A 14,530-nucleotide genomic window follows, 5' to 3' on the forward strand; every position below is an offset into this window, starting at 1 on the left:
TCTTGACTTGCGTATAAGCAGTGTAGGGGTAAACTGGAGGAACAGCACCTGTATTCAGAGAGTGGTGGTGTCTTGGAATGAGCTCCCAGAACAGTGGTGAAGGCTCGTCTTCCAATATCGCTAACCCCCCTTGGACAGGCACCAATACTTGTTAATGGAGGGTTTCCAATTGAGTGCTCAGTGGCTCACTAGGGGAGTGCATCAATTGTTTCATTGAATGGACTTGTAGTTCTCGAGATAATTTTTGAATGGCTGTGTTTTATGCTTTCTTTGGTTTATTATGCTAATTACCTGCAATATTGTTTACAGGAGTTTATGTTTTGGCTGCCACAAGTCGTCCAGACTTGATTGATCCTGCTTTGCTAAGGCCAGGTCGTCTCGATAAATCTGTGTACTGCCCGCCTCCTGATCAGGTATAGAAATGGTTTTGGAGCTATAGTTGGGAAGGGAAATTTGGTTTTTAAAGTAAGTTTTGGGGTTTAAAAAAAGTTTTTTTTTTTAAAAGCTAATGTTTAACTGCAAGGTTTCGTGAATGCTTTTAGCTGGAAAGACATATTGTCAATCGCAAATAATTCCATGTTAATATTTTGCAGAATGTGCTGCACAGATTAAGAAGGTTGGCTATATTAGAAACTACATTGCAGTAATATATGAATTGATGGTAATTTGAGGAGTCCCTGGACATGTGTCTGTTTTTCTAATATAAACAAGCTCTTCCATATATACAACCTAACACATTTTAAATGATGCATTTATATAGGATTCAACTTTCATAAAAACACACACAGGTGTGATCTGCAGTTTTAATACTATTTAGCAAAATATCAAAGAATCATTGCACAATTCAGCCATTCATTCATCAAATCTCTACTGGCTCTTGGTAAAGCGATCCAGTCATTCCCGTTCCACTATCGCCCAGAAATTCTTTCAGGTGCTAATCCAACTTCCTTTTCCGAAACATTTTTCACCATCTATTCTCAGTATTGAATTCCAGATCATAACTGCCCTCTGAGTAAATAATAAAATTTGTAAGATGCCCTTGTATTTAATGCCTAAAATGTCATACTTGTGTCCCCCAGATCATGAACCATCTGCTAATAGGACCAACTTCCCTCCGTCTGCTATGCATGGACATCTGTATCAAATCTCTCAACCTTCTTTGTTCCAAAGAAACCAGGCCCAGCTTTTGCTGTTTGACCTCTTCATTAAAGTTGCTCAAGTCTAAATCTATCCTAGTAAATCATGTCACTGCTAACTTTTGGACCTCATGATCCTTTGTCATATCTGTTGACCAGGCTCAGATGCAATATTTCAGTTGTGAAAGAACCAGCTGTTAAAATAATTCAACGTATCTGTTTGTGAATCAAATGCCCCATTTGAATTTCTTCCACTTTCTAATTTATATAACTCCAGAATTTTGCATGTCACAGTGTACCATAGGAACTGTACAGGTTGATTTTTTTTTAATTAACTCTTTACAATGATAAACAGCATTTTATATCATTGTTTTTAGCAGTTTGAAAGTTGTGTCATTTGTTAGAGTTATTTTGTTCCAAGAGCTGCCATTCTTTCTTGATTATATAAAGAAGTAATTTTGAATGATCTCTGGTTGCTAAAAATGCTGGAGAAACTCAGCTGGTGAGGCAGCATCTATGGAACGAAGGAATAGGTGACGTTTCAGGTCGAGATTGATCTCTGAATCTTTGGGGAGTGTTTGGAAAAAAAACCTGTGCTTTGAGCGGCAAGTAATATTTGAGCCTTTGATAGATTTAGTGTCTGATCAATGTAAAAACCCTTTTCCATTTTGTATCTCTATAACAAGCGACTGAAAACTTTGTACCCGACATAGAACTTACTGTCCCTCCATGTAGACACGTGCAGTTTGCATAATGCCCAAGAATATAGTTTTGTAAAGCCTAGGGTTAGAGCCCACCTAATATGAGTGAATAGCCAGTATTTAACCAGCTTCCAGAGTTGCTGCTTGTCCCATGTCCAATGTATTTGAACAGCTTGTTCAAGTTTCCTGCAGAGTTCAAAATGCCATATAGAATCTGTGACTTTTGTGCTTTTATTATTTCAGACATCTTGCTGTAATTCAGTTAATCATATTAACTGTGCCAGTTATATGTGAAATGAAGCCATTTTATTGCTAAATCTGCATATTTCCTTATGTTACAAATAAAATTCATGCCATGTGTTCTTCCTCTCTCACATCAGATAGCACGCTATGAGATTCTGAAGGCATTGAGCCAGACTTTACCTTTAGCGGATGATGTTGACTTCCAGCAAATTGCAAGCATGACTGAATATTTTACTGGGGCTGACTTAAAGGCTTTGTTCTGCAATGCCCAGCTCGATGCTATTCACAGCACTCTGTCATCCAGTGTACTACAAGTAGGTAATCTGGTGTAAGAATATCTCATTCATTGATACAATGGAAGAAATAAAAAATATAGTGCTGTTGGGTACTTAAAGGTTAACATTAATGTAAATTAGATTCTACTGGGTGGCACGGTGGCAGAGTTTCTGCCTTACGGCACCAGAGACCTGGGCTCGATCCTGACTAGGGGTGCTTCTCTGTACGGAGTTTGCTTGTTCTCTCCGGGACCTGCATGGGTTTTCTCCAGTTTATTCCCATTTTCCAAAGACGTACAAGTTTGTCGGCTAATTAGCTTGGTATAATTGTAAATTGTCCCTGGTGGGTGTAGGATAGTGTTAGTGTGCTGGTCGACGCAGACTCGGTAGGCTCAAGAGCCTGTTTCTACGCTATATCTCTAAACTAAACTACCGCTAACTGACATTTAACTTGCAGTGTCACCTAAAAGTTAGAATCCAAATCAAAGCTAGAAAGAAAAATGTTGTACAACTTTTTTTTTCCCTTCTCCTGTGACATGATAATTACTTCAATTGACCAAGAGCTTGTTTCCACGCTGTATGTCTCTGACTCTATATCTCTTATTTGCTGTCATTTATTCTCCATTAGTAGTAAATATATAGATGTTTATCCAGTTGTACCATTGCCAAATATTTCATTTCACCTGCTCTGGCCAACATATCAGTTCTGCTCATCGGATTGAACTGTGTAATAAAACTAAAATCCCCAATCATGTAACCTTTCTTTCATAAGTCTGCCTATCTCATCTTGCCTACTTTCTTCCCAAAATTGGCCTGCCTGTTACCAGAACCTTAATTGTCTCATTATTACCTCCAACCTCATTTATTAGTGTAAATAAGTATGGCCATGTAAATAAGTATGTCATACAGCCAGGAGTTTAAAGTCATCTTTAATTGTTACACATAATATAGCGGTACAGCAGGTTGCTAGTTCATCGTCACCGCTTCCACGACTACCTAGTGTAGGAAGTGGGTGTTAGTATAAAGCATACAGTAAGGTGGGGTTAATGATGCTACTCTACTATGATTGGTTCACATGCAATAACCAATCTACAATTACTATAGTCTTTGCAGTTCATAAACATGATCTTTTCAAAAACTTTGCTTAGCATTCCATCCTGCAAAAGGTTTTGTTTATCAAATTCCACATGCTTTTATTTCTTCAAATCTAATGCTCATCTTTGCATTTAAAATGTTCTTGCCTGCCATGTAAACTAGAAGCAGCACATATCCTACTGATGTAGCCTACAACCCAATGCCATGGACATTTCAATTTTCTAATTTTGAGTAACCAATCTATCCTCCTCCTCCTGGCCTTCCCAGGTCCGCTGAAGTACAGGTGCACAACCTTTTATCCGGAGTTCCGGAAACCGAAAAACTCCGAAAACCGGACATTTTTTCCAGGATGTCGTCTGCACACCAAAGCTCGCGTTTGGCGCCAAACTTGACCCGAAACGACCCACAGTCAACCCAGGTCTGTACTACTGTAGCGGCTGCCTCCTCCCCGGAGACCGGGGAGACACTTAAACATCTGTAAATCATTGCTTAAATGTTAGTCAGTTAGTTTGGAGGGCTTTTATATGAAGGGGTAAACTTTAATTCTTAGTCCCCTACCTGGTCGGAGAGGCGGGGAGCAGTCAATGCCTTACCAGGTCGCTGTGGCCGCCAACTCCCAGCTGGGGCTGCGGGCGTCTGGCCGCGGGCGGCGCCGGTTGTAGCTCTGACCCCGGCAACTCTACCCCTGGCTGCGCGACGCTCCAAATTCAGCGCCGCCCGCGGCCGGACGCCCGCAGCCCCAGCTCCGCGAATGTTGGGAGTCGGCGGCGTCGCAGCGCTGGGATACCAGCGGGGAGCGGGCAATGCCTTACCGGGTCGCCTTGCGGTAAGCTCTGGAGCGCTGTGGCCGCCGACTCCCAACATTCGCGGAGCTGGGGCTGGGGCTGCGGGCGTCCGGCCGCGGGCGGCGCTGGATTTGGGGCGCCTCGCAGCCAGGGGTAGAGTTGCCGGGGTCGGAGCTCCAACCGGCGCCGCCCACGGCCGGACGGAGCCCCCAGCTCCGCGATGTTGGGAGTCGCCGACCAGGCAGGGGACTAAGAATTAAAGTTTCCCCCTTCACCCCACCCCACCACCACCACCACCACCACATAAAATCCCTCCAAACTAACTGACTAACATTTATGCAATGATTTACAATGATTCCCCGGTCTCCGGGGAGGAGGCAGCCGCTCCAGACTTTTCAAGCCGCCCGCGCCACCTACCTAATCTACGCTAAAAATCTTCCATTCGGAAATCCGAAAATGTCCGAAATCCGACAAGTGTCTGGTCCCAAGGCTTTCGGATAAAAGGTTGTGCACCTGTATTTCCCTTCTTTCCACTGATTGCTGGATAATAGCAGCAGATTTTGAAATGTAACCAAATTAATTATTATTTCAAATTAGAAAAAGGTAGAGTGGAGAATGTAAATGGGTAATAATTTACATTTAAAGTGTCAGAATCTTAATATAATCTATTTTTTGCCACTTATCCTCCAATTCTTTCGAATGTCAGTATTGAAATGCATTTTCTTTAATAAAATTAAAAAGCTCAAAAATTTGGAAACTGAAATATGTGACTTCAAGACTTCATTCCTGTAGGATCATTGTGGTCTCAAATTTAAAAAAAACATTAAGCTTAAGAGTTTCATCATATTTATTTCTGCAATGGTTTAAAATGACCTGGCATTTACGTAGCTGCAAAGTTTTTAATAATATTCTTATTTCACCTTTAGTTTCCTGCAATGATATTGGCCAATTTCTGGCACTTTAACCAAAATAATTTTTCTAATTTACTCTAGGATGCACATTCAGGATCTGATAGTGATGCGAGTTTATCTTCCATGATCTTCTTGAATCATAGCAGTGGTTCCGATGAGTCTGTGGGGGACGTAGAAGGTGGTTCGGAACATTCTGCTTTTTACCTGGACACTAGTGAAATATTACCTGATGATCCATGCCCTAACATCTGGCGCCTTTACTTTGGTAGCTCTTATGAATCAGAAGTGGGAAATGGAACATCTTCAGAACAGGCCAGTTTTGTTTTTTCATTGTCATAGTATGGAAATTAACCCTTTGCTGACCAAGATGCATCTATGCTACAGGTTTTCTGCCAACTAGTGGTCCGGCACCTCCTTTAATCCGGACCAATTATGAGAGCGCACTTAATCTTCCCCACCCCCTTTAGAAAACCCCTCAAAAATGTGGTGCCTAGGCTGGGTTCCATCGCTCGTATGTTAGACGATGTGTTGGCTTCCGTCGTCATCCAACATGTTGACAGAATTGGTCGCCCAACGCGTCACTGAGTGCATCGTGTCGTCATTTCTGAGGATCGCCACGAGGCGCCTTCTGTCATGATCCCCCCCCAGGCCGGGTGAGGTGGCTGATCTCAACTTCATCGGGACATCTACCGATCGGCAGGTCAAATCTGCCGTCTTTAGCCAGGGCTACAGAGTTGTGAGTGTGGAATTCTCTGCCTCAGAGCCGGATCTCTGGAAAATTTCAAGAGAGCTAGATAGGGCTCTTGAAGATAGCGGAGTCAGGGGATATGGGGAGAAGGTAGGAACAGGGTTCTGATTGTGGATGATCAGCCATGATCACACTGAATGACAGTGCTGGCTTGAAAGGCCGTATGGCCCACTCCTACCCCTATTGTCTATTGGCTCTAGAACTTTGATCCAGCCAGAGCTGGCAGATTCGTTCCCACAGCTGACTGTGCATCCCAGTATCTCGCCCACTCAAGGCTGTGACCTCCGATGGGCTGGCAAAACGGCATTATTAATATAGTAATTGAGCACAGAAACAGCCCCTTTGGCCCAACTAATGCATGGCGACTAAAGATGTTCCATTTGTCTGCATTCGGCCCATATCCCTCAAGCTTTCCTATCCAAGTGTCTTTTAAATACTGTTACAGTACCCACTCCAACTACCTCCCCTGGCAGCTCATTCCATATACCCACCACTCAATTGATGTAGAACAGTATAGCACAGGAATAGGCCCTTCAGGCACAATGTCTGCACTGAACATAATGCCCAACTAAGCTACCGTATTTCCCGGCAATGAAGACACTATTTTTTTACCCAAAAATAAGGCACAAAAATTTACCTGAGTCTTGGAGGCCGAAGGTTAGGTTGTTAGTCAAGAAAGATAGACTTGGCAACCCCTCAGCACAGCAACATCAAGAACATGTTGCTGTACTGAAGGGTAGCGAAGTCTACTCTCATTGCTGGCAGCTGATGGGAAGTGGTTATAAAAGGACAGTGCTGTTGGGGGGGGGGGGGGTCAAAGCGTTCCTTTTACAGCGTGTAGGGAGTCCGGCCATGGGAGGGAAGTTGTCAGGATCAGACAATGGAACAGCCGCCACCTCAGCACCTTCTGCCGGCCCGCCAGCCAGTGTCCTTCGGCACAGGTGCAACCAGTGGTTTAGAAAACGTAATCCATGTAATAGAATTTTTGAACAGCTATATTTTAATTATGTCAATGTGAATATTCTGGTCTCAAACAAGAAAAAGTCAATCCCCATTTTAGATTGAAAAGCAGTCTTAACATGTTTTAAGATCGACAATCATCTGTTATAATTACTGGCTAAACAAGTTTTTATTTTTAATTAATGCAGAACTCTCAGTGCATGTCAGGACCAAATTCAGTGACCCTGGATCGCACCATTACATCTGCAAGGGACACCGTATCTTCTCAGCTCCCTTCATATATGTCGTCACTGCAAGAAGGATACCAGGAGCTAACTCGGGAGCAAGTGGAACAGCTATGGGCTGAATTAAATGTTATTAAAGCAAACACGAAGAACAAGAGCATGGTAGAGTTAACTTATTTATCAATGCCGAAAGATTGATATTAAAATTCGTAGTCGTAAATGTGTAACTGTTGTAGTTCTGCTTTAAGGAAGTTCACATCTGATACATAGTTACAACAATTATTAACAGGCATGATATTCTTCCGATTTAAATCGGAATTACGATTTTTTTGTTTTCCTATTTGTCAATTTTTTTTTGTTGCCGGATTATTTGGCGGCCAATCAACCGCTGTCTCAAGGAGGTTGCGTCCAATCACCGACCAGCTTCCCTTAAAATCCCATCCAATCAGCCGCTGTCTAAAAGGGTATTGTGTCCAATCACATAATGCGCCAGTCACTCGGCAGCTGGTCAGATGCAGTCTCCGAGGGGCGTTGCGGCCAATCACCGACTAGCTTCCCTTACTGAAGCAGAAGTGGGCTGCAGTCAAAAATTGTAAAGATTTTTTTTAGCTGTATGAAGTCATTTATTTCTTGAAATATTTATCTTTTGGGGGTTATTTTACTGGTTATGTGTTAGAAAAATTCTAAGCTTCTGTTATGTAAACTACCAGCAGAAAGCTTGGGAATCACTTTCAATTTCTTGAAAATGCAGGAGCCCCCTGTACCCCCACTGGGGGAGGGGGAGGGGGGGGGCTAACCGGCCTCCTGGACCTCCAGCCAATACTTCCTACTTTTTTTTCTGGAGGTGAATATCATGCCTGTATTAATTATTTTCTATTGAGTTTAGTTGTCATCTGCTTTCTTGCACACCTTATCCTCTTATCTATAGTTTAGAGACTTGCACAAATACCATTGTTTCAGAACTGTCAATAGATTCACAGTGTTTAAGAAGGAACTACTTCCGCAACTACGGCCGCAACGCCCCTCGGAGACTACATCTGACTGGCCGCCGAGTGACCGGCGCATTATGTGATTGGACACAATACCCTTTTAGACATTTTTGTCTACACTAGTATGCTGGAAAATCGAAGGTAGAAAAAACTGCCTGTACTCCAGCACTTTGGGTTTTAATTCAAGAGTATAACTGCTGCTCCCTAGCAGGAGAAATTTAAGTTGAGTCATCATTGTGAAACTATTGTAGACAAAAATGCTGGAGAAACTCAGTGGGTGAGGCAGCATCTATGGAGCGAAGGAAATAGGCAACGTTGCAGGTCGAAACCCTTCTTCAGACCCTTCTGAAGGGTTTTGACCCACAATGTTGCCTATTTCCTTCGCTCCATTGATGCTGCCTCACCCGCTGAGTTTCTCCAGCATTTTTGTCTACAATAGTTTCACAATGATGACTCAACTTAAATTTCTCCTGCTAGGGAGCAGCAGTTATACTCTTGAATTAAAACCCAAAGTGCTGGAGTACAGCAGGTCAGGCAGTATCTTTGGAGGACTGAGTTACCTTCTTCTTCAGGCCGAGTTGCTCAAGCACTGGCTTCTATTGTAAACCCCCTCCCCAGCATCATCAATTCCTTGTTTCTACATCCTTTTCAATGTTATATTTAGATTTGGTTCCAATTGTAAACCCATGTTTTCCCTATTGAATGATGATACCACAATGTATCCTTTTTAGTTTAGAGATACAGCTCGGAAACAGGCCCTTCAGCCCACCGAGTCCGCGCCGACCAACGATGCACACACTAGAGACAGTAGATAATGGGAAACTACCTGGACTAATTTTAATGTAGAAAATTTTAATTCCCATTTCATACCTCAATACTAGCTTTAGTTTTTATTCTCCCGTTTTTAAGATCAGCCTTGTTTGCGTTTAATAAAGAAGCACTTTTGACCATTTTTGTAACCTTCCCTTTCTATTTCTACTTCATGCTCTGACAATAGAGTAAAGACTGCAGGATCAGGCCATTTTTACAACATTGTTTCAATGCTTTTGACAATACAGCCAATAGACAATAGGTATAGTAGGCCATTTGGCCCTTAGAGCCAGCACCGCAATTCAACGCGATCATGGCTGATCATCCACAATCAGTACCCCGTTCCTGCCTTCTCTCCATATCCCTTAACTCCGCTATCCCTAACTCTATCTAACTCTCTCTTGAAAGCATCCAGAGGACCATCCTCAGAGGCACAGAATTCCATACTCACAACTCTGTGAAAAAGTTTTTCCTCATCTCCGTTCTAAATGGCTTGCCACTTATTCTTAAACTATTCTTAACCTGGTTCTGTACTCCCCCAAATTGGGAACAAGTTTCCTGCCTCTAGCGTGTCCAAACCCTAAATAATCTTATATGTTTCAATAAGACCCCCTCTCATCCTTCTAAATTCCAGACTATACAAGCCCAGACGCTCCAATCTATCAACATATGACAGTCCTGCCATCCCGGGAATTAACCTCCTGAACCTACGCTGCACTCCCTCAATAGCAAGAATATCCTCCCTCAAGTTTGGAGACCAAAACTGCACACCAGGTGTGGTCTCACTAGGGCCCTGTACAATGGCAGGAGGACCTCTTTGCTCCTATACTCAATTCCTCTTGTTATGAACTACCCTGATCTTTGTTTTGTAATGTTAATTGTGAAAAAGACTGTTTAGAGACAAGTCTGCAGATGCAGGAATCTTTAGCAAAATAAACTGCTGGATAATCAGGCAGCATCTGTAGAGGGAAATGGACAGAAGATGCTTTCGGACCACTTTCCACCAGCTACCTCCATAGATGCTGCCCCGCTCGCTGAGCTCATCTGGCAGCTTGTTTTTTAAACTTTACCTGACTCTGAAGCCAATAACACCATATTCTAATTGCCAAGTAGATTTATTAATCTTAAATTTGTATCCTTATTAATATAGGTAAATAGAAGCATGCTTTCATTGATCCAATGCACTTTTAAGTATATTTTCAAAATTGGTGGAAATTAAATTTTTCTAGTTACATGCAGCTCAATCAATTTAACCTGCAAAAGTTTCTAATTGGAAAAAATGGCTATTAGCAAAGTTAAATTAGAGCTGGTCAGCAGGAGTTTAAAGATGTATACTGGCAGCTTACTTCGTACTCTCCTTCAACGTGCTAACTGGTTACAACAATCTTCATCCCCCCCACTGCTGTGCCATGAATCTGGTATGAACCACTGCCATCCACTCTGCTGCATGTTGCTGTGACAGGAACTCGGCATGAAGTCTTGGCCTATTTTGATGCTGCCCTGCTCAGAGTGCAGTAACTGTACTAGCCTTGATGCAGCCCTGAGCCATGCTTCTCAGTGCAGAGCAATTAATTGCAGGATTTTTGCCAGATATCTGGCATAGCTGCGTGCAGAGCAACATTTACACAGGGTTTCTGACAGCAACGGTTTGTGCAACGTCTCTCCTATATAATGGTATAATGACCCCTTTCAGTGCTGATTTCATTAGTACTGTTCTTGGTAACTCAACCTGCTTGCTTAGTGAGCTATCAATGCATAGTGTTTGACAAATCTGACACTTTTTTGATTTATGAAGGAAATGTATTAGATGTCACCTGAATGGACTTTCAACTGGGACAAAGTCCCATAGAAGGCTGATTAGCAAATTGAGGTCCATGGAATAAAATTATTATTAATTAGTAACATTAAGAGGTAGTTGGTTTCGTATGACCACGTCAATCATCTCTCAGTACTATATTTCGCACTCCCCAAAGCCCTTGATGCCTTTGATTTCATTAATGCATTTTCCGATTTGGGCGCTGTAGATGTGATTTTAGATTGCCACCTTCCCAATAGAGATTTTTTTTTCTTAACGCCTCCTAAATTTCTTGCCTTCTTACCCAAGATTGACTCCTCGTTTTTAAGTCTTCAGCCACTGACAACACCCTCCCAACATTGCGTTTTTAGACCTGTTACAATGTGGTGCTTCGGTTGGTTTCACTCTCATCTTTCAGAACTCAGTGAATGCAAATCAAGTTGTCATAATCTCTCTATGTGGCAGTCCTAGGAGTCAGTCTTGTGAACCTTCATTGCGTCTCCCACATTACAAGTACAGTAAGCGCTCGTTTTAACAGATCCCTTTGTAATGAATTTGGGTTGTACTGGATTAATGTATCGATGTGACCCTCACCTCGCAAGGTGCACCAGTGAGCCCTTCTTCACCAGCTGCCACACCGTCTGGTTGAAGCAGTTGTTGCAGCTCACATTGTAGCCCCTGACGGGTAGCTTTTTCTTGAGGCCGCTGCCAACAATATAATGTGCGATGTCGTCGTGGAGCTCCCTCCCCTCCCCTCCCCTCTCACCAGCTGCCGCTCCTCCCTGTTGTCCGTCGCTTTGTCCATTGTGTCTCTTTGCCAGCCCCCCTTCCCCCAACCACATCTTCCTCCCCAGGAGTCATTGACATACTCCACGGGGTGGGGTGGTTTCATTGGAAGGGGGATGGACAAAGTGACGGGCAACAAAAAGAAGCAGCAGCTGGCGAGAGGGAAGGGAGCCCCACAGTGACCGGGCGCATCGTGTCGTAAGCAGTGGCCTGAAGAAAGCACTGCCGGCCATGGGCTAAAATGCGAGCCGCAACAGCTGCAACTGGACCATGCGGCAGCTGGCGAGGAAGGGTTCACTGGTACAGAGCAGTGGCATCGGCAGCTAGTTTTAAGGTGAAACAATACAAAGTGCTGGAGTAACGCAGTAGACTGAATCAGTCTGAAGAAGTCCCAACCTGAAATGTCACCTTTCCATGTTCTCTGCGAATGCTGCCTGACCAGCTGAGTTACTCCAGCACTTTATGTCCTTTTGTGTATTAACCAGCATCTGCAGTTCTATGGTCCATTATAATGAGGGTATACTGTATATCCTCAGTTAAGTAGGTCAAAACAGTACTCACAGAGGCTGTGTATAATTATTGCAAGATATCCTTGCTCCTATACTCAAATGCTCTTGCAACAAAGTCCAATGAATCATTAGGCTTATCAGCTTGATGCGTCTGCAGGTTTATTTTTGTGACTGATGTGCAGATGCATCCAATTCTCTTTGTACACACAAACCTTCCAAAATAATGCCATTTAAATAACATGCCTTTTTTTCCTACTAAATGCAATAACTTTGCATTTATCTATGTTATACAATATTTCCCAACTTTTCCTTTTGTATTTATGTCAGGTAGAAAAGTATTATCTTTGCATCTCATAATCATTGATCATTCCCTATCCACCAGCAATAGTTTTAATGAAGCTCCCCAATCTATCATATCCAACTCACTCCCTGCATGTTCATGATTTTCTATGTTTAAAAAAAATTAAATCCCTAGTAACATGTTTAAAGCGTATGCAGTTTTGCATGTTTTAAATACCAATATTTCTATTACATGCATTTTGTTCAAGGAGAGCAATACTCAAAATCAAGCAGGATCCACAAATACTTCCCAACTTATTTGCCAATCACATTTACTGACAGCACTTGCAAGTACAAGACCCTCCATCAGTCAACAAGAATGGAGCAATTTCACCGAAATGTGAGTAGAAATTATTGGTTTACTTTCCGTTTTTAATTTGTAATCTGCAACTGTTCAACAATACCACTGGTTTGCTCAGGTACAAGATTAAGTCAGCATGGTAGCGTAGCAGTAGAGTTGCTGCTTTACAGCACCAGAGACCCGGGTTCAATCCAGACTATAGCAGAGCTGCCAAGTAGTACAGAGTTTCCGTATTTTTGTACGGAAATGCGATAAGAATACGGATGTACGGATTTGCTTTGTAAAATACGGATTTTTAAAAAAATCGGCCTGAGTTCCTGTTTCATCTTGCTGCTTAAAAAATGCAAGGATATAAAAAGTCATACTGTAACTCTAAAAATTATAGCAGATTAAATCTATTAGTATTTTTAATTTCAAGATCTGGATGATTATTTTTGTAAGCTTTGATCTGCCTGTCCCGCTCCAGGTTTAAACAGCGCTGTCAGTTTAGCGCGTGGGAATTTAAACGAACAGTTCTAATTATAGCGCTACCAGCTGGAGCACTATTGCCTTTACACATAGCGCTATGGGTCACAGACTGTCTGTGGAGAAAAGGAGAGAGGGAGTGAGAGGGTGTGAGGGAATAAGAAAGGGGAGGGAGAACAAAAGGACGAAGAGAGGGAGGAAGGAGGGAGAGGGACGTTTCCAAAATGGCTTCTACATCATCATCTGATGCTTAAAGCAGGAAGCAGCCATTCAAACAGAAGTATACAAAGAGTAAACTGCGTCAAGTAAGGTGCGTAGAAGACATGTCAATTAGAAACATAGAAAATATGTGCAGGAGTAGGCCATTCGGCCCTTCGAGCCTGCACCGCCATTCAATATGATCATGGCTGATCATCCAACTCAGTATCCCGTACCTGCCCTCTCCATGCCCTCTGATCCCATTAGCCACAAGGGCCACATCTAACTCCCTCTTAAATATAGCCAATGAACTGGCCTCAACTACCTTCTGTGGCAGAAAGTTCCAGAGATTCACCACTCTCTGTGTGAAAAAAGTTCTTCTCATCTCGGTTTTAAAGGATTTCCCCCTTATCCTTAAGCTGTGACCCCTTGTCCTGGATTTCCCCAACATCGGGAACAATCTTCCTGCATCTAACCTGCAAAACCCCTTAAGAATTTTGTAAGTTTCTATAAGATCCCCCCTCAATCTCCTAAATTCTAGCGAGTACAAGCCGAGTCTATCCATTCTTTCTTTATATGACAGTCCTGACATCCCAGGAATCAGTCTGGTGAACCTTCTCTGCACTCCCTCTATGGCAATTGGTAGCAAAGTTATGCATTCTTGCACTCTTACATGGGTATGACCGCACATAAAAAAACCCAATTTTTCAGCAAAATGGCCCCGCGTAAAAATACTGATTTCCTCAGCAAAATTCTGATTTTCATGCACTAGAATACTGAAATGCTCTGACAAAACTTGGCAGCTCTGCTATAGGTGCATGTTTGTACGTTCTCCCCGTGTGGGTTTATTCCGGGATCTTTCGGTTTCCTCCCACACTCCAGATGTAGATGTTTGTAGGTTCATTGACTTGGCATAATTGTACATTGTCCCCAGTGCGGGTAAGATAGTGTTATTGTGCGGGGATCGTAGGGTCTATTTCCGCACTGTATCACTAAACTCAATCCAAAACAATACTAGTCAGCGCCTGCTCTAGACCGGATTATTGCCATGAATAGGGTAAGTACAAACTTGCTATTGCTTGGAATTTTATTTTTACCTCCATTTTCTTTGAACAGTACCTATCTCTTGTAAGGAAGCCATCCCCTTCTGTTTCTCTACCTCTGCCCTCAATATGAGGCTTTACACTCCTTGCCCCCATCCAGGTGAGGCAGAAATTCAATGCATCTGCTCTAAACTTGTCTAAGTGCTCTCAATGTGGT

The 14,530-nt window shown here is 42.7% G+C and overlaps 1 protein-coding gene across 1 annotated transcript in view; it reads left to right on the forward strand.

Annotated features, from left to right (window-relative positions):
• Window positions 1–14,530, forward strand: part of pex1 (peroxisomal biogenesis factor 1) — a 68,064-nt gene that overhangs the window by 46,411 nt on the left and 7,123 nt on the right. The window contains exons 19-23 of the mRNA XM_055660954.1: window positions 310–413; window positions 2,218–2,394; window positions 5,228–5,458; window positions 7,043–7,240; window positions 12,516–12,646. Coding sequence (XP_055516929.1) covers window positions 310–413; window positions 2,218–2,394; window positions 5,228–5,458; window positions 7,043–7,240; window positions 12,516–12,646 — 841 coding nt within the window. The remainder of the gene's footprint in view (window positions 1–309; window positions 414–2,217; window positions 2,395–5,227; window positions 5,459–7,042; window positions 7,241–12,515; window positions 12,647–14,530) is intronic.

The sequence above is a fragment of the Leucoraja erinacea genome, chromosome 2 (genome assembly GCF_028641065.1).
Source record: "Leucoraja erinacea ecotype New England chromosome 2, Leri_hhj_1, whole genome shotgun sequence".
In the NCBI taxonomy this organism is placed as follows: Eukaryota; Metazoa; Chordata; class Chondrichthyes; order Rajiformes; family Rajidae; genus Leucoraja; species Leucoraja erinaceus.